Source organism: Leucoraja erinacea, chromosome 16 (assembly GCF_028641065.1).
Source record: "Leucoraja erinacea ecotype New England chromosome 16, Leri_hhj_1, whole genome shotgun sequence".
NCBI classification, from domain to species: domain Eukaryota; kingdom Metazoa; phylum Chordata; class Chondrichthyes; order Rajiformes; family Rajidae; genus Leucoraja; species Leucoraja erinaceus.
The window spans coordinates 28,262,534-28,288,617 of record NC_073392.1 but is presented as its reverse complement, the minus strand read 5'-3'; the positions used below and the strand labels follow the sequence as shown (position 1 = coordinate 28,288,617).

General features: G+C 45.0%; 1 protein-coding gene across 1 annotated transcript in view; it reads right to left on the bottom strand.

Annotated features, from left to right (window-relative positions):
• Nucleotides 1–2,553: 2,553 nt before the first annotated feature.
• LOC129704700 (rab GDP dissociation inhibitor alpha) overlaps nt 2,554–26,084 on the bottom strand; it is a 46,128-nt gene continuing 22,597 nt past the window's right edge. The window contains exons 5-11 of the mRNA XM_055647999.1: nt 24,132–24,330; nt 19,897–20,028; nt 16,853–16,952; nt 13,309–13,480; nt 10,149–10,293; nt 8,328–8,382; nt 2,554–7,162 (exon numbers count right to left, since the gene is read on the bottom strand). Coding sequence (XP_055503974.1) covers nt 7,013–7,162; nt 8,328–8,382; nt 10,149–10,293; nt 13,309–13,480; nt 16,853–16,952; nt 19,897–20,028; nt 24,132–24,330 — 953 coding nt within the window. The 3' untranslated portion in view covers nt 2,554–7,012. The remainder of the gene's footprint in view (nt 7,163–8,327; nt 8,383–10,148; nt 10,294–13,308; nt 13,481–16,852; nt 16,953–19,896; nt 20,029–24,131; nt 24,331–26,084) is intronic.

Below are 26,084 nucleotides of genomic sequence, written 5' to 3'. Positions count from 1 at the left end.
CAATATAGGCAGCCTTTGATCGTGTTAACACTCTGTATGTTTGTTTTTGTTTTCTGAATAGAAGTATTTGTAAACAAAAGAACACCTCCAAGATGTCACGGGCAGCACAATGGCACAGTTGCTACCACACAGCACCAGGGACCCAAGTTCGATCCTGTCCTCTGTGTGGAGTTTGCACATTCTCCCTATGACTATGTGGAATTTCTTCAGGTGCTGCAGTTTCTTCCCACATCCCAAAGACATGCTCGTTTGTAGGTTAATTGGCTTCTGCAAAAAAAAAAGAAAAAAATTGTCCCTGGTGTTTAAGAATTAGTGTAAGAGTGCTCGCCGAAGGGCCTGTTTCCACGCTGTAACTCTAAATTAAATTCATGCTGCCACTGTATTCTGACAGGAAATTGGAGACAGGCCGCAGAAAGTGTTTTTGTAAGTAATCCTAGCTCAGGTGACCTCCTTGACTTCTCTTTCATTTCACCCAATTAATGCATCACTTTATGTAGGGTCCTGATGAGCATCTGGAATATTATGCACAGGTCTAGTATCTTCCTGTGACCGCATGGGTTTCCTCTCACACTCCAATGACGTACAGGCTTGTAAATTGTCCCTATAGTCTATAAGGTTATCAAATGTTATTTTTATTGGTCAGTGTAGTGAAATGGTTCTTGCCAATGCAGCACATAAAGAAAGAATACAGACATAACAGTAATAAAGAAATTTAAACATAAAAACATCCCCCCACAATGGTTCCCATTATGAGGGAAGGCACAAAGTCCAGTCCCCATCCCATGTCCACCCATAGTCGGGCCTATTGAGGCCTCCACAGTTGCCTTTTAGGAGGCCCGATGTTCCAGGCCGTTCTCGCCGGGTGATGGTGCTCCAGCGTCGGGAGAATCCTCTCAGCGGCTTGGGAACCCTGGAATGGCCGCTTCCCTTACCGGAAACCGCTGCTTCCGAAGCCAACAAGGCCACGCCGGATGGAGCTCCAACAATAATAATAGTGTGAGAGTACAGTACTCGCTGGTCGGTGTGGACGCATTAGGCTGAAGGGCCTGTTTCCGCATTGTACCTCCAAAGTCTAAAAGTTGAGAGTGTAAATAATAATAATCATAAATTTTATTTGTGTGCGCCTTTCAGACATCTCAAGGAATTCACCTTACACAGCTAAAGCGCGCCAGCGTCCACTCTCTCTTCAAGCCAGGACAAAGACTAAAAATGTTACAAAATACCTGAATCAGAATAAAGCTGTTTGGAGGGGGCGGGTAAATACTATAAAGACATCACATTAACGGAGAAAAGACCCGGTCAAAAGCTTAAAATAGTAGAGTTCGCAAGCTTCAGTCCAATAACAAAAAATCAAAAACACAATGTGAAGAGAGAGCAGCGGCAGCTAAAGCGCACCAGCGTCCGCTCTCTCTTCAAAGACCCTCTTCACGGAAGCCATCTTGGACAAAGACTAACAGGATTACGTTACAGACAAAAAATCATCCCCCCCACAATGGATACCACTGTGGGGGAAGGCACAATGTCCAGTCCCCAACCCGAAGTTCACCCAAGGTCAGGCCTATTGAGGCCACCGCAATGGCCTCTACGGAGGCCTGATGTTCCTGGCTGTTCTCACCGGGTGGTCTTGCCCCGGCGTCGGGAGAGTCCACTCAGCGGCTGGGCCACCTGGAACGGCCGCTTCCTGACTGGGGACCGCGGCTTCCGAAGCCAACAGGGCCTCGTCGGTTTGGAGCTCCCAGGCTCCCGATGTAGAAATCGGTGCCGCCCGCTCCGCTCCGCAGACCCACAGCCCGGTGTTGAACTCGGCGGTCTCAGCTCACCGGAGCTTCAGCGCGTCGATCCAGCGCGGCGACCCAGGCAAGGCATCGCCCGCTCCGCTCCACGATAGCGCTCCAGCGCTGTGCCGCCACCGAGGCCGAGGTGCTGGGCGGTCCCCGCCAGGAAACGGCGCTCCAAGCACGCTGGTAGGCCGCGAGGACGGGTCGACGGGCAGCCCGGAGAAAAAGCTGCCTCACCGACCAGGTAGGGACCTAGAAACAAAATTGCCCCCTACCCCCCACATTTAAAAGTCCATTTCTCCAAACGGACGAGACACAGGACTAACTAAAAACTTTAAAAAAAGCTAATTAAACGGACGGCTGCTGGTTAGCAGCCGTTCCCCAAGATGGCTCCTCCCCTTCAATGTAAAGAGGCACTGGATTGATTCCTGGGATGTAGGGTTTGCTGCGTGAGAGGAGACAAAGCCTTTAGAGTTTAGAAGAACAAGATGTACACTCATATTCTACTTGGGGTAGCTTACAACCCAACAGTATGAATATTCACTTATCCAATTTTAGGTAACATCTAACCACCAGCAACTGTCTGCAGCTATCAGGCAGCAACTGTCTGGTGCTATAAGACAGCAACTGTCTGGCGCTAAGGCACAACTCTCCTGCTGCGCCGCTGTGGACAAATTAATATGGAAATAGTGCTTTGTGTTAAGGCTTATTAGGAAGTGGAATGGTTTATTATCATCAGGTCAACACATTAACAGAAATTATAGAAACAGCTGACTTAGTTTTAAATACTTTTAATATTTGATAATTTAGATCGGGATAGGAGAACGTTCTCAGGTTTTTCTTACAACACAGTGTTTACAGTACAGAACAATACACAAGCCATCTAAGACTGGCATTTCTACATCAGAGAGCAACAGTGGACACACAGCAAGCATGTATTCCAACAGAACTGTTAGAGATGAATGTTAGAAGTTGGTCAATAGCTTTATCGTGTTTATAGCAGAACAATCTTTAAAATTAATGAACTACAAACTCATTGACTGGGCACAGTAATCACACAATTCTGGCCGTCGATGGTCTCACCCTAATGTTTCCTCTGCATCATCATGGTTAAGGGTCCCAATAAATCAATAGATATATGCACCACCGTCCACACAGCATCCAGCCACTCCAAGGAAATCCCAGACTTAAACACCAGTCCGTGTTTTTTACCAACTCGGGCGCAGCATTGGGAAGGTAAGGCGGGTGGAATGGTGGGGGGGGGGGGAAAGAGAGAATAGTGGTCCTCCGTTCATTATCTACATGGTCTCGGTTGCTACCTACTTCTTATGTTGTGTCAATATAGAGACATAAGTGACTGCAGAAGTTTACAGTAAATGACGCAAAGGTGCTGGAGTAACTCAGCTGGTCAGGCAACATCTCTGGAGGACATGGAAAGGTGACGTTTCAGGCTGGGATCGTTCTTCAGACTACAATCAGTCTAAAGAAAGGTCCCGACCCAAAGCGTCGCCTATTCATGTTCTCCAGATATGCTACCTGACCCGCTTAGTTACTCCAGCATCTTTGTGTCTCTTTCTGTGTCAATGTAGTTTTGCTCCCTTGTCAGACTGAAATGCAAGAGTAGGTTGCTCATACCAGCGTCAACTGAAAATTGAAATGGAGTGGGGGCATAGAAAAAGGGGACAGAGGCGTCATGGTCCAGAATTTATGCAGCAAGGAATTTCCTCCCAGTTAAGCAATGTTGTGAGAAGTACATCATTTCTGACACTGTTCTTTGGCCCTGTTTACATGGAATGTCTTTTAAGACCACAACATATCCCATCGATATTCCAGAAGCAATACATGAATTACTGAGGGAATCACTATTATATAGGCAAAACAAAACAGTTTGAGACACAAGCACAATCCCACAAAGAGTAAACTCACAAGTCACCAATGGATCAGATTTTCTTGTGATGGGACAGAACATCAGGAACTCCACAACTTGTCTCCAGGTTGGACTACAGGACTTTGACAATATTCTTTGACTACCCCATTATGTAGCTCCGGGAGATACATAATCACTCTGACAACCGGTTTAAAAAGTAGTTTTGTTACGTGTAACAATCTATTGGGTATTATTGTGAATTTGTAGTGGTGGTATATGGTAGATTTATTCTCAAACTCTCAGCAAGATTGGAATTAGTATAATTATGCTCCATAGAGAAATGCAAGATGTTCAGTGACATCCAGCCTTCAACGTGAAATTTCACCTGTTCTCTACTGGGGCTCGAGTCTCCAGAGGTGAAGATGAAGCAAGTCTTTGTCAGCAAAGCCTCAGGGTAGGGCAACTCAGGTATACGCAAGACTAGAGTGGTTAATAAAATTACTCAAGCAGTGATATTTTTGGCCTACTCAGTACGTTAACTGGAACAAATTTAGAACTAAATATCAACAAGATTTTTCACACTAACAGGATAAGAGGAATGAAAAATTAACTCTTTGGAAACAGTTGACATGCAACAAGTAAAGCCTTTGTCAGAATGGATAACCTTCCAAAAGGACAATCTCAGTCCATTCTGCCCACCAAGCCTGTGCTGACCATTGACCACTCATATACATTAATCCAATTTTTATTCTCCATTCTCATTAACCGCTTCCAGTATTCACCCAGTAACCCACACCCAGGGGGAAATTTACAGTGGCGAACTAACTACCGACATGCAAGTTTTTAGTACGTGGGAGGAAACCAGAGCACCCGAGCAAAACCCACATGGTCACAGGGAGAACGTGTAAACTCCACACAGACAGCACCCGAGGTCAGGATGGAATCCAGTCTCTGACACGGAGGTGCCATGGGTCTACCAGCTGCACCACGGTACTGCCCAGTATTTGGAATAGGTGTCAGGGAGTTGAGCTTTGTTGGTGTCTATCTGCACTGGTTGCATGTTTAACTTCGGGCAACTTCAATAAAATTGAGATCTCTTTCAACTTAGTCTTCAACCAATTCATTTTGCACTTTCATTGAAAAGTTACTCCTATGTGAAATACTTCTCAATGTCCAGTTAATGCATTTTGTTCAAGTCACTAGTTTCTCATCTGCCTTGTTAATGTGTCGTTCTTATTTTGGCATGATGCAAAAGTGACCATTTTGCGTTCAACTTCTGAATCCAAGTTACTGACAGGAAACAAATACTCCAAATCCTATTCTAACCCAGCTCCTTGGAAAAAGTATTCATCGTTTCTTCTCAGTCCATCAAAAAGAGGTCCCCAAGTTGCACGGACAAAGAAAAATATACAGTTTAGAATTTACAAGAATAAATCAGCCTAATCCTTTTCAATTAGGAAATCAAACAGAGAACCCTGCAACTAATCAAGACAGCTGACAAATAGTGGAGGAGGTGGATGATGATTCTGTCACAAGAATATTTCGGCTTGTATGTGTGCACAGATTCCAAGAGGACACAAACAAAGCAGAAATAGTTAAAGCTAACCGAAGGTCCTCTGGTTAGTAGACTGGTGTGTGGGCATAATTAAATAACTAGTCAAATGTCACTTCCAACTTGACACTACAGGAGATGCAAGGTAATGTATGTGCATGGAAGTCGGAGTATACACCGCAAGTAAAATGCAAGCTCTCAGCTATAAGGCAGTAACTCTCTCTAAAGGACGAGAGACTAAGGAGCTATATCCACACACAACTACTCAAATCCAGTTATATCACATAATAAACAAGATATTTTAGATCTTTTTAAATTAAACAAGTCTGCTTGCTCTTTCACATGAGAAAATGTTTCTGCCATTGCGTTACAAAAATTAGTCGATTTACAAACTTCTTTGGGATCTAGTTTCTGGAACCCCCAACAACTCTCAAGATTCTAGAGTCTTTTCATCCTGCCTGTTTGATTCAGTCAGACTAGCTTGGTAATGAACGGACTCGAAATTTCTAAATTAAAATTAAACCGTGCACAACCAGTGCTTAGCCAATTTGTTTTTAATAATATAAATAAATTAACAAAGAAAACAAAGAACAAAGTGTTTTTTTGACTCCTCTACTAGGACATAACCTATGGGCTATTTGCACACAAGGGCAGTCCAAATAAATATTTTTCAATCTATGACAAAAAGCAAAAGTAATATTAATAATCTAGCATTATATCGTTCAGTCCTGGTGTGTTGAGTTGCAGAGACTTGTGTAACTTCAGAAGAACACTGGAGCAAACTCCTTAAGAACTAAGAGCTTTCCAAACCTTCCTCAGTGCAATTCTCTCAGGCAGCTGCAACTTGCGTCCTGGCTCAAATTTGCTCAGGGAGGAGGAGGGGTGGGGGGGGGGGGGGGGGGGGGGGGGGGGGGGGGGGGGGGGGGGGGGGGGGGGGAGGGGGAGATGAAGAGGAGGGGGGGGGTGGAGTGGAAATGGAAGGGTTGGCCTTCCTTCTTGAACATTAAAATGACAGGAGAGAGCCACTATCAAACGACTGAAGAAATCCAAGCCCAATGCTTCAGAAAGTGCCCCTATAAGCAGCTTCCTTTGTTAACATTACTCTGCTTCTTTCTATCACCACGTGAAATCTGGGCAGAGGTGAAGGGGTCGGTTCTGACCTCCAAAGGTGATGTAAATTAGAGGTTTTTTGCAATAAATAAAAAAGTGACGCAGCACGGAAATGGTCCCTTCGGCTTACCGAGTCTATGTCGATTATCATTGAAACTAACGCAACAATGTTTTCTTCCACAAATTAGGCAAAGTCACAGAATGCCAATGGTTAATAGGATTCATCTGTGGAGTTACCCATGTGTTTGAAGCACAGGGGAAAAGGATGCCTGGTTTGTCAATTCATTTTCCATTGTGTGTTGTGCGTCAGGTTAGAGAAAACTTACGGCAACAGCATTCATTGGAAGGGATGAATTTTACACACAGGCAATTACCTTGCATTTAGTCAGTGAGAGACCTGAGCTTTGTATGGCTGGGTTTTAAGCCTGATTTCACTGTAATAGCATCACTGATATATGATACCCACAGATTATTTGAACAGGATTTCACTGGTCAGACTAAACTTGGAAGCTTGACTCATTTTCCCCTTGCCCCCCCACCCCCAACCTGAAAAGAAGAGGAAGATTTGAAAATCATCAAAGAGGCAGGAGATTCTTTGGACAACTGCACGTATCTCTAAATAGCAATCTAGCCCACTAATAGTTTGGTCAGTATTCTCATGTGAAAGTGCTGTTAAAGAAGAGAGCATGGCTTGGCGTACATGGATTACACATCCTCGCCGAACACGTCGTTCTGTTTGCGTTTCATATTCTCAAAGTCGAAGTCAGTGCCCGTCATGCGCTTGTAGATGCTCTTGATGTCATCGCAGGTCGTCTCGAAGTGGGTGGTTGCGTCGTAGGAATTAGAGATAAAAATCTGAAAGCAAAGTCAAAGGGCAAACATGAGATATTCATGCAGATGATGGAATCTGCAGCAAAAACAGAAACTGCTGAAGAAACACACTTTCTTTCTCAGGTTGCACATTCCCTTATGACGCACTAGAACATTTGGCCCATCGAGTCTATACTGGCTATCAGTGCAATCCCCAAGCTTCCCACTTATCCTTGTTAAGTATTCTCCCCACATTCACATCAATTTTACCTTGGTACTACCATTAAGCTACACACGAGTAGTAATTTACAGCTACCAGTTAACCAAACAGGTAGCTGCAACCTAATCAAGCCTAACGTACATCTTTAGGACATGGGAGGAAGCTGGAACACCCGGGGAAAATTCATGCGGTCAAAGGCAGAACAAGCAAATTCCACAGGGACAGCACTAGTTCTATCCTACACACCATGGACAATTTACAGAAGCCAATTACCCTACAAACCTGTATGTCTTTGGAGACAGAGAACCCGGAGAAAATCCACGTGGTCATAGGGAGAATGTACAAACGCCATACAGACGGCACCCAGAGACAGGATTGAGCCCAGGTCTCTGGGACTGAGGCAGCCACTGTACTGCCCCACAGTTGTAAGGAACTGTGCAAACTGTGGTGAGGTTGCTTTTGCAGACCTTCTAAACAGAAAGGAAAAGAAGAACAGGAAACATTGAGGGGATTTCAGTGCCCGGGATGACTGCAGAGAAGTCTTCATGATCAAACTGGTGGCTTCTCCACGGTAGAGGACAGGAGATGGGAGAGCCTTATCAACCAAGAAATACTTGCCGCTTCAGATAGCGGAACCTGGGTTTTCCAGTTCGACAACTGATTTTAACTCGTGTAAAAAGGATAAATTCCTGGCACCATTACAAAAGCTTCATCTAGACTAGGGAGTTCCAGCAAATTTGAGTTTAGTTTATTGTCACATGTACCAAGCTTTTTTGTTGAGTGCTATCCAGTCAACAGAAAGATTATGCATGATACAATCAAGCCGGCCGCAGTGTACAGATAAGGGACAAAGAGAATAACATTTAGTCAAGATAAAATCCAGTAAAGTCCGATTAAAGATAGTCCAAGGGACTCCAATGTGGTAGATGGTTAAATTAGTAAAATTATGGAAGAAACCCAATTTAATTTATGTAACTATCACCTCCTTACCTGACTTGATTTTCCATCATCTGTCGGCTGATACAAGTCACTGATTGAAACAAACCTGGAAAGATAAAACCCAAGCAGAGGTTTTGGATGTCAAATTAAACTAAACCTTACTCAAACAAAACATAGAGCAATCTAATGCCTTTAGCATACCAAAACAGTGTTTCAAGAACCATTAAAAAAACAAAATGTGTAATAAATCTTATTGGGGGACATTCGGACAGATGACCAAAAGATTCTAAGAGTTAAGCTGAGTTTAGTGTAGTTTATTGTCACGTGTGCCGAGGTGCAGCAAAAAGCTTTTCTGTAGCATGTTATCTAGTCAGCAGAAAGACTGTACATGATTATAATCAAGCTGTTGTGTACAGATACAGATACAGGTGAAAGGAAATAATGTTTAGTGCAAGATAAAGTCTTGTTAAGTCCGATTAAAGATAGTCCAAGGGTCTCCAATGAGGTAGATGGTAGCTCAGAATTGCTCTCTAGTTGGTGATAGGATGGTTCAGTTGCCAGATAACAGCTGGGATGAAACTGTCCCTGAATCTGGAGGTGTGTGTTTTCACACTTCTGTACCTCTTGCCTGATGGGATTGAGGAGAAGAGGGAGTGACTGGGATTTTAGTTCTTGTTAGGAGAAAAGAGGTGGAGATGGAGAACCTCGGTGCATATGTTATCGTCTCTTGTCATAGGGCAAACTTTTCATTGCTTGAATCTAGCTACTGTACCTGTACTGCAGAGTAAGCAAGTAAATCCTCTGTGAGGTCAAGTGACATGGTGCCCCACATGTGATCTTAAAGCACTGCACTTCCTCCGAGATTCCCTTGTTTTGGTACTTTAAAAAATCTGACAATTCCTGTACCTTTGCAATGAAAAAGCAATGCACTAATTAAATTTCTGAAGATGGGTCCCGACCCAAAATGTCACCTATTCATGTTCTCCAGAAATGCTGCCTGACTCACTGAGTTACTCCAGCACTCTGTGTCTATTTTGTAAACCAACATCGGCAGATCCTTGTGACTAGTTTAGTTTGGAGATACAGCTTGAGCACCCGGTGGAAACCCTCATGTCCCAGGGTGAACGTGCAGACTCCCATAATTTACTGCAACTGTCCATCTCACATTTTACTATATAATACATCTAAGTGTGAACTTCTTGCCCATTTACCCAATTGTCTACATTCCTCTGCCTCCATTTTACAGCTCACTCTCTTACCTCACTGTGTTGGTGGCGAGGCTTTAGCTGGAGTCATATAGTGTGGAACCGGGAACCTCGGCCCAACTTGCCTACACCGACCAACATATCCCATCTACACCAGTCCCACTTGCCTGCATTTGGCCCATATCCCTCTTAACCCGTCCTATCCATGTACGTATCTAATTACTTCTTAAATGTTGCGATAGTTCCTGCCACAACTACCTCCTCCGGCAACTCGTTCCATACACCCACCACCCTAATGGGAAAAGGTTATCCCTCAGATTCCTTTAGTTTAGTTTAGAGATTCACTTTATACCTATGCCCCCTGGTTCTCAATTCCCCTACTCTGGGCAAGAGACTCTGTACCTGATCTATTCCTCAATCTGGAGTCGACCTTGAGAGGTTGTTTTCACTCGTAGGGCGTTAAATTTAAAATTGTCAATCACAACTCCAATAACTATCGATGGCATCTCTTTGCCCAAAGGGTGGTGAAAATGTGTAGCCCATCCAACTAATTGTGAGGTCGAGCATAGTGCATTTAAAGGAGAGCACAAGGAACAGGTAGGAGAAATCCAAGGAATTGTGCAGAGATCTAAGGAATGCTGCCATCTCAGATAGAGAAGTGCCTTACGATTTGTCGATAGGTTCCAGAAGATCCAATGCTGGCTGAACCTCTTTCTCAGGGTTGTTGGTCTCCACAGTGGTGCTAACAATGGCAACATACTTCCCTTCAGCTGCCACGTTGTGTGTGTATGACATGAGGCAAACATAGATATCTGAAGGAAAAATAACTTGGTTAATAACTTTTCCTTATATTTCATGAAAACACAGAAGAAGCAAACAGCGATCATTCCCAACTTTTACTACATAGAGTGGATGTGGAGAGGATGTTCCCAAGAGTTCGAAACAGTGGCGTAGAGGGCAGCGCAATAGTTGAGTTGCTGTTTTACAGTGCCAGAGACCCAGGTGCGATCCTGACTACGGGTGCTGTCTGTACGGCGTTTGCACGCTCTCCCTGTGACCGTGTGGGTTTTCTCCGGGTGTTCCGGTTTCCTACCACACGCCAAAGGTTTGTAGGTTAATTGCCATTGGTAACATTGCAAATTGTCCCCGTGTAGGATAGTGTTAGTGTACGGGGTGATTGCTGGGCCAAAGGGCCTGTTTCCACACTGTATCTCAAGTCTTTATAGTCTAAAGTCTAGTGCGAGAGTCTAGGACCAGAGGGCAAAGCCTCAGAATAAAAGGACATGCCTTTCGAATGGAGACGAGGAGGAATTTCATTGGCCAGAGAGTGGCGAATCTGTGGAATTAATTGCCACAGACAGCGGTGGAGGCCAGGTAATTGGGTATTTTTAAAGCAGAGATTGAGAGGTTCTTGATTAGTAAGGGCATCAAAGATTATAGGGAGAAGGCAGGGTAATGGGGTTGCAAGAGACACACACAAACATATCACAAAGGCGGGGACCAGGGCAAGCGGGGGAGTGGTGTCTAAAAATGTCCCACAGTGCAAAGCCAAGACGCACACCGCGATGAACAGGAAGGTTGGCGCTGTAATTAAGACAGCTAAAGCACAGTGTATGGTAAGTCCTTTAAAAGAGAGGGGGAAAAAGGGGGGGGGGGGGTGGAGGAATGGAGACATCCTTTAAGAAGCCAGAGATACACGGCTGTGAAGTTCGATGGACTTAACATTACTGGTCAGTTCCTTGGTTCTGAAAACTACTGCTTACCTTTTTTTTCCCCAATGAGCCAATTAGGTCAGCACCGGTCCCAACCTACGAGAACCTCCGACCTCCTGGCAACCCACTAGGACCTCCTTGCGACCCACCTACGGCTCGAGAATTCACGATACTCTCCTTGGTCGGTGGGAGTGCTGCAAGACCGCTGCCCTGCCAGCAGCATGTTCGTTATTTCTACTTTTTTTGTTTTAAGTGCGTCCAAATGTTTTGTTTTAGTGTCTTGTGTGGGGGGGGGGGGGGGGGGGGGGGAAAAACCGCTTTCGGTCGCCTCCTCCACGGAGAGGCAACTTTTTCCATGCCGCCTCCCTCGCGGCCTAACGCTATGGATTGGAGCGGCCTTTCCCGGAGTCGGGCCCAGAGTTTCAGCGGCGGGCGCAGCATGGACTTTTCATCGCGGAGTGGGCGAGCCTTTACCGGGCTCGCCAGAAGGGAGTCCTCTGATCGGCGCAGACTGCTACATCCTGAAGCCGCGGTCTGCTGAGCTTCTCCCCGCGGGCGCGGCGTCCGGAGCCTGGGATCCCTCGTTGGGGAACTCTGGAGAAGAGCTTAGACCGCCGGCCCGCGGCCTATAACATCCTGAAGCCGTGGTCTGCGTGACTTCTAGCTGTGGGCGCGGCGTGGACTTACCATCCGGAGCGGGATCCTTTGCCGGGAATAGCCAGAGAAGAGCTCCGACCGCCAGCCTGCGGCCTACAACATCCTGAAGCCGCGGTCTCCTGTAAGAAACTGCCGATTCGGGACCTCCAAGCCGCGCAGTGTATTCGACCGTCCCGACAAGAGGGCCTGTAAATCCAGTGGCAACTGCGGAGGTTTATGGGCCCCAACCACTGGTGAACAATGAAGGAGGACTGACTGTACTTTGTGCCTTCCACCACAGTGAAGAGTGTTGTGGTGGAAGTTAAATCTTACTGTGTATTGTGGGTTCTTTTTTTAATTGTACCACTGCTGGCAAATTAATTTCACTGCACTTATATATGTATGTGACGAATAAAACTGACTATGGTGACTTCATTCTAGTCGCATCTAATTTTTCAACATGTTGAAAAATTCTCGGCGACCATAATGAGGCCCGACTAGTTCCCAAAATGTGGGAACTCCTCGCGACCATCAAGGCAACCACACGCGAACATGTGGCGACCGCCTAAAAAGTTGCCTAAGTGGGACAGGCCCATTAAGCAGGCACCAGTAATCCTGTGACTACCCAAGGTGGACGATCCTCATGTTTAAGCCAGGAGACAGAACATTCAATTGTGTGGAGTGAGAATTGGAGACAACTTAAATGGTGATGACTGATGACCCGCTAGGTCCCAGACTCTTCATCGTTATTCGCTCTCATTAACTCATGCAACGAGGATGAGACAGACTACCAGAAATTTCTCACTTTGGTGTGTGTGATATCTGAAAATTAAATCTTTCCTACTGCACCATTTACTCAATGTGATTTTACTGGGGCTTTCTACTTCAGTTTAATTTGGTATATAGAGCACAGAAACCGTCCTTTCAGCCCACAGTCATCTGTCATTACAATGACTATTGAAGGAATCTCTTTACCCAAAGAGTGGTCAGAAGGTAGAGTAGGTATGTGGATAGGTAAAGGTTCAGAAGGATATGGGCCAAACTTGGCCAGCTTGGAATGGGGCATCTTGGTCAGCATGGACAAAGAGCCTGTTTCTGTGCGGTATGACTGTATGAGCCCACGCCGACCATCCATTATCACCCATTTACACTAGTTCACCATGTTATCCCACTTTCTCATCCACTCCCTACACATAGGGGCAACTTTACATCAATCAATTAACCTACCAATCCTCACGTCTTTGGGATGTGGGACAAAACCGGGGCACCCAGAGTAAACCCACACGGTCATAGGGAGAACGTGCAAACTCCACACAGACAGCACCCGAGGTCAGGATCGAATCCTGGGTTGTGGTGCTGTGAGGCAGCAGCTCTACCAGCTGCGCCACTGTGTTGTTCTTCTGCCACAAAAATGGTGTCTAACTCATGCATATCCCTCTCCCTCACACCAGATGCAATTGATATTCTGTTAAACATTACCTGACTTCCTGTTGACCTGCATCTGTGGAATGATAATCTGACAGGAATTACAATCATTCGTGTTTTTGATCGGATGGCTGAGAATGCAGATGACCCTAATGACCTTTCCGACCTTCTTCACCAGCTTGGGTGCGTAGCTGGGATCACAGATCAGCTGCTTGCAACGAGCAACCTGACAATGTAAAAAGAAAGAAAAAGATTTGAAAAATCACATTCCCAAAATGAGTAACCTTGATATTAAAGCTTGAGCCAGCTGCCCTAGTACCGTGAAGAATGTTTATTCTCTTTAGACTTTAGAGATACAGTGCGGAAACAGACCCTTCAGCCCACCGAGTATGCGCCGACCAGCGATTACCCCTTACACCAACACTATCCTACACACTTGGTACAATTTTTACAACTCACCCAAGCCAACAACTAGAGAGCAATCCTGAGCTATTATCTACCTCATTGGAGATTCTTGGACTCTCTTTGATCAGACTTTATCTTGCACTAAACGTTATACAGCTGTACATGCTTTTCCCTTTATCATGTATCTATACATTGTGGATGTGTCAATTGTAATCATGTATGTCTTTCCGCTGACTGGTTAGCACACAAAAGGTTTTCACTGTACCTCGGTACATGTAACAATAAACCAAATTTACGGTATTTTCTGGCAACAAAGACGCTATTTTTTGGGGGGGTAAGTCTTCGACACAGGTGAGTCTTCATTGCCGGGAAATATGGTAAATCAATTAACCTTCAAACATGTACGACTTTGGAGTGTGGGAGATAACCGGAGCACCCAGAGAAAAACTACGCAGTCACAGGGAGAACGTACAGACTCTGTACAGACAGCACCCATAGTCTGGATTGAACCCAGATTCCTTGCACTGGTAGGTAGCAACTACCCCAACGCCACTGTGCCGCCCAAAATATACGTAATAAAGAAAGCATGAGAAGAGTTATCAGAGTGATTCAGCCTGAGCAGCTCCATAACAGAGGACTCTCCGATTTACGGGCTGCTCCGAGGGACACACTTGGAGATGGACATCAAGTGCTACTTCGTTCTTCACTGGCTCGTCTCCAGTTGGTTCAGAATGCTGCTGCTCGCCTTTTAACAGGGACTCGAAAGAGGGAGCACATATCGCCAATTCTGGCCTCCCTACACTGGCTCCCGGTGCACTTTCGGGTTCATTTTAAGTTACTGTTATTTGTTTTTAAATCTCTGAATGGGCTCGCCCCGCCTTACCTCTCTGAGCTGCTCCACCCATACACTCCTGCCCGGTCCCTCAGGTCAGCTGGTCAGCTGCTCCTGGAGGTACCGAGGTCTAGTCGGAGGCTCAGAGGGGATAGAGCCTTCTCTGTTGCTGCTCCGGCACTCTGGAACACCCTGCCGCTGCACATCAGACAGGCCCCCTCACTGTCCATCTTCAAATCCAGTGTTAAAACACATTTGTACTCCCTGGCTTTTGACCATGCCTGAGGCTTTGCTTCTGTTTGTGGTGTTTTTGATGTTTCTTTATTTTACATGTCTTTTCCTACTATTTCTTTTGATTGTTATTTTTGGTGTGTATTAACTTTTTTGTCAATGATTAGTGATGTACAGCACTTTGTTGCAGCTATGTTTGTTTTTAAAGTGCTCTATAAATAAAATTATTATTATATTATTACTGGACGATCATCAACTCGGTGAAAGACAGGTCCGCCCAAAACATGGTGGCCTTCCAACCACAGCGAGATGTCCGTCAGGGCGTATTGCCGACTGGCTCATTCCAGACTGCAGGAGTACATGCCGAGGGACTGTCGATCGGCTTTTGCATGTTAGCCGATTAGAGTGCTTGTTAGTAGTAGCCCTGCCTAGTACATGCTTTGTAACATTAAGAACTCGCCTACGTCAGGCAGTAGATGTAGCAGATCGGACATGTAACGTACTGCATATCCAATGCTGTAAGTGTTTAATAAAGATGTGTTGTATCTTTATATGTGTACGAGTCCGGTAATTACAGGACTTACTGAAGTTCTGTGCAGCAAACGTCAAGGTTCTGTGTAGTGTTCTTCTGCTGCTGAACACTGAGGGCCAGAGTCCAGTGGGGACACTCCTCACACAAAGGAAGGGATACATTCCCCAAGGGGCTACATGAGGCAAGGCTGATTTGTTTAAAGATCGGTTCAAACATGACAGTATTGAATGTATAGACACCGAGTATGTCTGAAGTGTTTTGCATAGTTTTTGTGCAAATATTTTTTATTCCGAATAAGGTTTATGGTTGGGAAAAAAACATTTGGAACTGTTGTGCTGAATTCATATTTACACATCTTCCTGGATATAACATCCACCTTCCTCTTCATACCCCTGGTCCCCTTTGGCCCACCTGGACTCACATCTATTTTTCCCCCACCTTCACCTACATTCCTTCCTCTAGCTTCACTATACACAACTCTTCAATCCTTTCTCTCACACCTTCTGTATTTTCATCTCTGATCTTTGTCCAACCATCTGCCTATCAAATGACCCTCCCTACCTGTGTGGGCCTATTGCCTGCTGTGCTTTGTCCTGCCTTCCGCTCTGCCAGCTTTTCTGCCCTCAGCACTTCCCTCTCCCTTCAATCAATCTGAAGAAGGGTCCTGAACCAAAATGTCACCTATCCACATTTTCCTAAGATGCAGCCTGACCCGCTGAGTTACTCCAGCACTTGTCTTGTTCACTTCTACATTAGAGTGACATTACTGACAACTGGTGAAAAGTATACTTATCTTTACTCAAATTCTTTAGACAAACATTGCTACGATGAGCCACACAACTCCATTATTTTATATCAGGTAACTATCAGATGGATTATAATTGTGTAAATAACTAATTTCTATATTTGCAGCAAACTTTGTAATTTGCTCAGTTTACAAAGTCCCCAAGAGGTTATATGCCAGCAATTGTCACGCTGTTGTTAAGGTTACACCAAGCACGTCAAAGAGAAAGGATCCACTGGAGAAAAAAAGTCCATCCACACTTGTTCTCACATATTTCACTGTAGCTGTGTGACAGGACGTCATCCCATGAAGGTTAAAAGCAATTTATATAAAAAGGTTAATATGCCAAAGACAAGATTCATGTTCTGCAAGAAAGTAGAAACAAGCACAGAAGACAGCTGCAAACAAGCGTAGTAAAAATAGACTTGGAAAGAGAGCAAAAGAAAAATGGCTGGAGAAATTCAATAGATTTTGACGTGTACGAAGGAACTGCAGATGCTGGTCTAACTCTCAGTCTGAAGCAGGGTCTTGACCCGAAATGTCGCCCATTCTTTTTCTCCAGAAATGCTGTCTGACCCGCCGAGTTACTCAAGCTTTTTGTGTCTATCTTCAATAGATTTTGCTGCAGTCTCGACTCAAAACGTGGAACATCCTTCTGCCTCTACAGATGCTGCATGACCTGCCGAATTTCTCCAGCAGTTTGTTTTTGCTTCAGATTGCAATATCTGCAGTCCCTTGCATCTCCGAATTTGAAAGTGGGTTTCAACTTTGTTGGGAAGAAGCAATTCTTGAACCTGGTGGTTACAACACTTACCTCCCCTTCAGACTTAACACCAACCACACGTCCCTTCTCGAACACAATCTCATCCACCAATTTGTTGAGCATGTACGTGCCCCCATAGATAGCGCTCAGTCTGTTTAAACAAAGCGTGAAACAAAGACACGTCGTAAGCAAACCTTCTGAGGGAAAGTAGTCGATAACTGAACATCAATTCATCTCTAAGTCGCGAGCACTGTAACAAGACTGGCGTTAGATAGTAAAATTATATGTTCCACCATCAACCAATGCTGAACAGTGACTAATCACCGATTTTCCAGCACCCTTAGTTCCAAAGCCTTGCTGTATTAGCTGTTTTGCCAGACCAACAGAGGTCACGGCCTTGAGGAGAATCATGATAACACCCTGCAAAGTCAGCCCTGGAAGTTGGCTATGGGAACGGAACTGCCGACTCTGGCCGGAATACCAAAGCCCCAGCTGCAGGCGGAATATTCGATCCGTTGATCGGCGCGGATCAATGAGGTCAAGATCAGCTGCCTTACTCGGCCTAGGCGCCAACATTTCAGGGGAACATTGGGGGGGGGGGCGCCAACATTTCAGGGGAACATTGGGGGGGGGGGGGGGGGGGGGGATTTCAAGTGAGCTCTGGTAATTCTTTCCGGATTAAAGGAGGTAGCGGACCACCAGTTGCTGCAAAAATCGGTGGTGGACCTGTATGTAGAAAAATAGCATGACAATGTACAAGTTCTGAAGAAGGGTCTCAATCCAGAACTTCATCTGTCCAGCACTTGGTTTCTTCACCACCCATACCACTCCCCTCCACTCCACAAAATTAGTTGATACAGCCCCACGTGATTATTGATCCATCTAGACTGAAAGAGCTCACAGCCGTACACATCTGGCCATGCCAAGTAATAACCTTGTAAATATTAATGTTACAGTGGAAAAATACAGGTTTTTCTGGAAGCTGTACACCGATACACGTTGTACAAACAGCTGGCGGAACTCAGCAGGTCAGGCAGCATCTGTGGAGGGAAATGGATCAGCGATGTTTCAGGTTGGGTCCGCTCTTCAGACAGATCCTTTGTCATAGACTTCAATCTGAAGAATCGTCCCGACCCAAACAGTCATCTATCTTTAATCGGACTTTACCTTGTACGAAACGTTATTCCCTTTATCATGCATCTGTACACTGTTGATGGCTCGACTGTAAACATGTATAGTCTTTCCGCTGCCCAGTTAGCATGCAACAAAAGCTTTTCACTGTACCTCGGTACATGTGACAATAAACTAAGCCTGACCAACTGAGTTCCTCTTCATATTTTGCACTTCATATTTTGCTCAAAAGTCCAGCATTTGCATGTTCATATATTTCCAATTACAAAGTTTGCCAAAACAGATGCAAGATGCACAGCGCAAAACTGGTTGCAGGAGCTCTAAAATTCCAATTTGCAGCAGAATTTTATCTATCTATACATAACTAAAACTCTGAACTTGTGCTTTTCCGGTTTGCAGGGTTTTTCTATTTGCGCAAATATGGCAAGGGAGAACGCTATGATTTTTCGCCAGGTTACTCACCGTTCTCCTGTGCTGCGAGTGCAACAAGTTTCGTTGCGATCGGTGGTATATTGTAAAAGTTAGAGGTTTAAAAATCTTAAAAACTGCACGTGCGCAGATTCCTTCAGTCAGCGCCATGCAGATTGGTCTCTTCTCTTGTCAGCCAATGCCACGGCCGAGGTGGCGATGGCCTGTCCCCCCTCACTCACAAACTCCTCTCTCCCCTCCTCACAATAACTTGTCTATATATAACTATACATGTTTACAGTCGTCTCCACCACCATCAGCGGAGGTCGCGGGGGGGGTGTTTCAGTGGAGGCCCTGGTCCCGTCTCTCTCTCTCTCTCTCTCTCTCTCTCTCACCCCCCTATCCCCCGCCCGCATTCTGCGGCAATGGTGGTCCCGTCTACCCGTCATTCTCGGGTCCGTCTCCTCTGCTGCCGCCGTTACGGTAACTCACCCTCACGGCCTTCTCGGAGGAGATGTTCTCCACCAGCTCATTGAAACACGTGGTGTCCACCGTGACAAACACAGACTCCATCCCCCCCCCCCCCCCCCCCCCCCCCCCCCCCCCCCCGGCAGCGAGCAGGGTTCCACTTCGTCTCCTTAAAATATTAAATTTTATTTTCAAAACAGATCACACACTGGCTTTGTTTATGGAAAAAAGAAACAACAGACATTGTGGGCTGAAAGGCCTGTTCCTATGCTGTACTATTCTATGCTCTGGCCTCCATGCATGGTTCTGATCGGAGTGGTTGCTGCTGTCCCCCCTCGACCGTCCAAGGACCCCAACAGTCTTTTCAGGTGAGGCAGAGGTTCACTTGCACCTCCTCCAACCTTATCTACTGTATTCGCTGTTCCAGGTGTGGACTCCTATATATCAGCAAGACCAAGGGCATGCTCGGCGATCGTGTCGTTGAACACCTCTGCTCAGTCCGCCTAAACCCACCTGATCTCCCGTTCGCTAAACTCTTTAATTCCCCCTCCCTTTCCCACCCTGACCCGTCTCTCACTCTGACAATGGAGGAGGCAAATTGGAGGAATAGCACCTCATATTTCGCTTGGGCATCGTACACCTGAGCGATATGAACATTGACTTCTCTGACTTCATGTAACCCTTGCTTTCCCTCTCTCTCCATCCTTCCCCCTTCTCTGACCAGTCTTACTGTCTCCGACTACATTTTATCTGTTTGCTTTGTCGTTAACTTCTCCCAGCTAACAATTCTAAATTTTCCTTGATCGTCATTCCCTTTATCCCATTTTCACACCTTATAGTTCTTTATCTATGTATCTCTCTCTCCCCTGACATCAGTCTGAAGAAGGGTCTCGACCCGAAACGTCACCCATTCCTCCTCTCCAGAGATGCTGCCTGTCCCGCTGAGTTACTCCAGCATTTTGTGTCTACGGTTGCTGCTGAAGGTCCACCTGGTGGCCTAAATCTGAATTGCAGAAATTTGTGTCATTACACTGTGGAACCCACGCCTAGACAACACATGTAACACATTCTACAGGTGCTGCAGTTACCTGGCAAAGCCTTGAGGCAGCTCTCCCAGTCCATAGAGTGGATAGAGGTAAGGACTCTTGCTGTACCGAGCCAGCGATTCACTGTACAATTTAATCCGATTGATAGTATCCAGGCATGGTTGGTCCATGTAACTAGGAATAAAAAGAACAAGGTCAAATAGCTTTCATGGCAAATATTAGAGCAATGACACAAAGTGTTGGAGTGACTCAGCGGGTCAGGCAGCATCTCTGGAGAACATGATTAGGTGACAAATTGACTGATTGTAAGGAAGGGGCGGGGGCGGGGGGGGGGGGAGAAAGGGGTGGATATTAAGAAATTTTGTTTTTGAAAATGAAGGTACATATTTCCTTGTTAAATTAGTGATGAAAGCACCAACGGCAGGGGGATTTTATCTGTGCATTATATGGGGAAATTTACAGATGATAATTAACCTACAAACCCGAACGTCTTAAGGATGTGGGAGGAAAAGGAGCACCAGGAGGAAACCCACGAGGTCACAGGGAGAATGTACAAACTCCACACAAACTGCATCCAAGGTCAGGATCAAACTATGGTTGCTGACAATGAGGCAGTGGCTCTATCACTTAGGTGACAGCAAATCTTTCCAACCCCAAGGACCATGGATGTAGTGTTGCCAAGTGTATTCAAGGCTCCAATTGATAAAGTTATGGGTATTTCAGAACAAATTAAATTAGCCGGTAAAATGGAACGGAGTCAGAGCATCAACTGTAGAATGTTAGAATAGAGTCATGGAATAGAGTCTCCTTCTAGACTTCTGTTGGATCTACTGAATCCCACGACAAAAAGCAAAGGACAAACGACACTTAGCTAAACCAGACACCTTGTGTCACGTTTATTCTGGAAGCCCCTTTTACGTACGTTCTCACCAATCATAACCAGTGTGCAGACAAGGCCAATTAGTGCGTCTAATCTTGGACTTGTTTTGAGCTCTTGTGGCTGGACCTTTTTGTGTGGCAGCTGGCGAGTCGCAAGCGGTGTCAGGCTGTATACAAAACAAACGTGGGCGTGAAGGTGCCACAGCTCCCCCCTCAGCCACAGAGTCATACAAGGTGGCGACTGCCTGGCTTTGTCCTGCCCCGTACCGGTCTGGCGGGTTGATTTTATGGCCCGATCTTGTTTGGTACTGCAGTGTGGGAGGTCTTTGACAGGATGTGTTGGGGTCTTGTACTTCGCCGGTTCGATGGATGAGGTAGTAGGTTGGTTTTCGTCGTATGCTGGCTAGTTGAAATAGATCTATCAGGTGTCCCTGCACCCGAGTAGGCATGCCGCAGAGAAACATCTGTTTCCAGACATTGCCGTCAATCTTTTCGTCTCCCGCTAACATGCTCCAACTCCGCAGCATTTGTGATGGCCTGATATCGCCGAGATTATCATCTCTCAGCAGCTCCGAAATGTGGGCTTGCTTCGAGGGCTGCGTTCAGATTGTTATAAATCTGAACAGATTTTAAAAAGTCAAACTCTAATAGCCAGAAAGAAAGTGTTCCAAATGGCCAGCAAATTTGTAAAAGTTACATCTTCAGCATAATGAATACATTTTACAATTACTTTTTTTCAACAGGATAGCGGATTTAAGCAGGTCGTATGGCGTCAATTCTTCAAGATTAAAGAGCACGTTGTCCACTTCCCATGCGATCTGCTCTGGAAGACGAGCAGCTAGGAACCCAATGTTGGCTCGTGACATTGAGGGTATTGAAAACCACGCTCTCACGTTGGTTGTAAAAAGAGTTGGGACGTCGAGTTTTACTTCCTCGACTGACACTGTCACTTTTATAGTCATTCATTTTATGAGTAAGTCGAAGTTTGCGTGTAGCAACGGAGTCACCAGTTGTAGGATCTACTGAGTCGAGTTCCACGACAAAAGCAAAGGACAAATGACGTTTAGCTGAGCCAGACACCTTGTCACGTTTATTCCAGAAACGCCTTTTACCTACATTCTCACCAATCATAACCAGTGTGCAGATAAGGCCAATTAGTGTGCCTGACCTTGGAGTTGTCATTGAGCTCTTGTGGCTGGACCTTCTCATGTGACAGCTGGTGAGTCGGCAGCGGTGTCAGGCTGTATGCAAAACCAACGTGGGCATGAAGGCGCCACACTTTGATGTGTGTGTGGTGGAATCTTTCATATCCATTGGAATTAGGAGTCATGTCCATTACCTAATATCTTATAATAGGAGTGGCTCAGCTGATAAAGCTGCCACCTCAACTCCAGAGACCCGGGTTCGATTCTGACCTCAAGAGCTGTCTGTATGGAGTTTTGCACGTTCTCTGTGACCTAATGGGTTTTCTCCCACATCTCAAAGATGTGCGACTAGGTTAATTGGCCTCCAAAATTGCCATTAGTATGTAGGGAGGGATCACTAAAGAGGGATAACATAGAACTAGTGATCGACGGTCACCATGGACCCGGTGGGCCGATGGGCTAGTTTCCATGTTGCATTTTTCAATCTTCTCCAGCTGTGCGGTGATGAGGTAATCAACGCTTCAGGTCGTTCTCAAGGAGGTTCAACTATTATGATGTACTCAGAATCCTGATAAATTATTCAACTTCATAACCTTCCATGTTTAAAAATGAATTGTACCACATTAATGGTGGTACAGTGGCAGAGTTGCTGCCTTACAGCGCCAGAGACTCAGGTTTGATCCTGACTACAGGTGCTGTATGTACGAAGTTTGTATGTTCTCCCTGTCACCGCGTGCGTTTTCTCTGGGTGCCCCAGTTTCTTCCTACACTCCAAAGACGTACAAGTTTGTAGATTAATTGGCTTTGGTTAAATTGTAAATTGTCCCTATGTGGTACAATCAATTTTTAAACATGGAAGGTTATGAAGTTGAATGTGTAGCATAATGCTAGGGAGTATGGGCTGGTCACTGCTCATCACTAATTCCGCTGTATCTCTAAAGTCTAAAGTAAAGTCTAAACCCAGAACAGATATAGTCACATCTCAACAACGTGAAGCATTTAAATGGAAAGGTGGCCCATTAGATACAGCCACCATAGTCACTTTGATGTTACTATCTTGACAGCCAGCAACAGATGTAGGCTTTGAAGCAAGTTCTTATTCCGATCCTCAATGGATGAAGAAATTTGACAAGTGAAGAAAAGGGCAGTCACTGTAACCTAGGAAGAATGTGTCTTTGCAGCTTCAATTTAATTGTCATACAACTTAATTTAATGTTACCAGCAACCTTGGCAGTGGATTATTCATACTGCACCCAAGTGTGTGTTCATTACTATATTGGAGTGCCTGCCAAATTGTTTAATCATTGAGATTAAGCACGAAATAAAGTCATCCAAACTATGACAGTGCTAGCTCTCCAGTGGAATTATTGACTCCAATCCAATTTCCTGTCCTTACCCCTTTCAACTTATTTGTGTATTCTAAGTTACCGAACCCTACTTTCAATGCCATTTTTCTGCCTCCAAGTAAAGTACTCCTTGTCCAAATGAAGGCTTGTCCAAATGAAGGGAACAAGGGCAACAAAAACTGCAGTTGCTGCCTCACAACACCAGAGACCCCTTGTTCGGTCCCGACCTCAGATGCTGCGCATGTGGAGTTTACACATTCTTCCTATGACCATGTGGCTTTCCTCCGGGTGCACTGGTTTCCGTCCACATCCCAAAGAGATGTGGTTTATAGGTTAATTGGCCTCTGTAAATTCCCCTTAGTGTGTAGAGTGGATGAGAAAGTGGGATAACTAATGTGGAACAGATGTGAATGGGTGATCAATGGCCGGTATAGACTCAGTGGGCCTAAAGGCCTGTCTCCATACTATATCCTTAAACTAAGTATGTCGAAATGATATTTACCGCAAGACCTCCAGTTTTAAAGCTGCTTTGAAACCACCCATTGTTTTAAGTAATACTTCGAGACTCATATGTCACTTAAAATGAGTGATAATATTGCCAGCAGATAATGAGTACCAGAACAGGAGAGGGGCAGACTCACATACTCTTAGAGTTGAAATAATTCCTCATTATCTACCCAATTTCTGACTCTCAGCTTCCTCATTTTGAATCTGTATCTCTTGGCTTTTCTGCATTTTACTACTCAAAGTGAATAATATAGATGCAACAACTTAATCAAACATCACACAGTTGGCAAATTCAATAGACTACCGTGTCTTTTTTTAAAGAGATAAGTGAGATGCAGAGAGAAGTGTTTTGGATAACTACATTTCCAGGAGTTATATATAAACATCAATGATAACGCACTCATCTGTTCTATAAAGAGCCAATGCATGTCCTGTGAAGTCAATGACATCTTGCCCCAGGTCAAATTTCTTGTAGACTTCTCGCATCGTGGTCTTCTTCGGCTCAATGCCTTGATGAGTTTTAGGGTCGTTCTCATCAAAGCCAACAACATATAACAAAAGTTTTCGGAAGCGACGTTTTTCAAACATGCCCATAAGATCTGAAGAGGAAAATAAAAATAGAGTCAATATTTATTGATACGATATACACTGTTTGATTACCCTGCTCTCTTCTCTCTCCCAAATCAGACAATAGACAATAGGTGCAGGAGTAGGCTATTCAGACCTTCGAGCCAGCACCGCCATTCAATGTGATCATGGCTGATCATCCCCAATCAGTACCCCGTTCCTGCCTTCTCCCCATATCCCCTGACTCCGCTATCTGACCGAGTCCTATTTAGCTCTCTCTTGAAATTATCCTGAGAATCGGCCTCCACCGGCTCTAAGGCAGAGAATTCTACAGACTCACAACTCTCTGTGAGAAAAAGTGTTTCCTTGTCTCAGTTTTAAATGGCTTACCCCTTATTCTTAAACTGTGGCCCCTGGTTCTGGAGTTCAAAGGGTTCTCGATGGTCATGGAAAGATGACAAGATAGCAAAGCAACAATTTATATACTTCAGAACTTTAATTAAGGGAGCATCATCCTTCTTGTTCACAAAGCTGGAACAAAATCAAACTGCAGATTCGCATTTGCCTCCGATGACGTAAACATCAGTGTTTTCACATTATTTACTTACTTTGCACACAGTAAAATTAGCAAGTCATAAATTATCTTAGAAATAAATGAAAACTTTATAAAATTATGTGGAATTCAGATCTGGACCCAAAAAAAACAAATAATACATTTCTCCCAAGGGCAAAACAGTAAAACCAGGTTCAATAAGCTTTCACATCAAGATTCTTTACTCTATTTTCTCCAATACACTCTCCTACGGGGCAGCATGGTAGCGCAGTGGTAGAGTTGCTGCCTTACAGTACCAGAGCCCCGGGTTCGACCCTGAGTACAGGTGTGCTCTGTATGGAGTTTGTAGGTTCCCGCCGTGACCGTGTGGGTTTTCTCTGGGTGTTCTGGTTTCCTCCCACATTCCAAAGATGTACAGGTTTGTAGGTCAATTGGCTTCAGTAAGAATTGTAAATTGTTACTAGTGTGTAGGATAGTACTAGTGTGTATTGGTGGTGTAGGTGAAACAGTACAGGATCAGCCCTTTCGACCCTCAATATCTTTGCCGAACATAATGCCAAGATAAACTAATCTCCTTAGCCTGCATGTGATCCATTTCCTTCCATTCTCTGCATATCCACATACCTATGTAAAAGCCTCTTAAAGACTGCTATCGTATCTGACTCCACCCCAGACAACATACTCCAGTCACCCACCAGCCACTGTAAAACAAAACCTTCTTCATACATCTCCTTTAAAGTTTGCCACTCTCACCTTAAAGCTATGCCTTTGCTATAGTGAGAATGGTTAAAGCTACAGCATAGAAATGAACTGAAGAAATAGCAACAGTCATGGCATAAGGGATGACTTTAAATGGGAACATTTAAAAAAAAACTAGAACACGAGATAAAAGAAAATTCCCATTTCTAGAAAAAGCAATTTTATTCGTGTAAGCAAGAAGCAATTAAGAGAAAACACTTAAATAAAATGGGGCGGGACAGTGGTACTGCTGGTAGAGCTGTGCCTTGCCTGTTCAATCTTGACCTCGAATGCTGTCTGTGTGGAGTTTGCACACTCTCCCTGCGACCATGTTGGTTTGCTCCCATGGGTTAATTTGCCTCTGATTAATTGGCCTCTGTAAATTGCCCCGAGTGTGTTGGGAGTGGATGCGAAAGTGGGATAATATAGAACTAGTGTGAACGGGTGATTGCTGGTCAGTGTGGACTCAGTGGACCGAAGGGCTCGTTCCAAGCT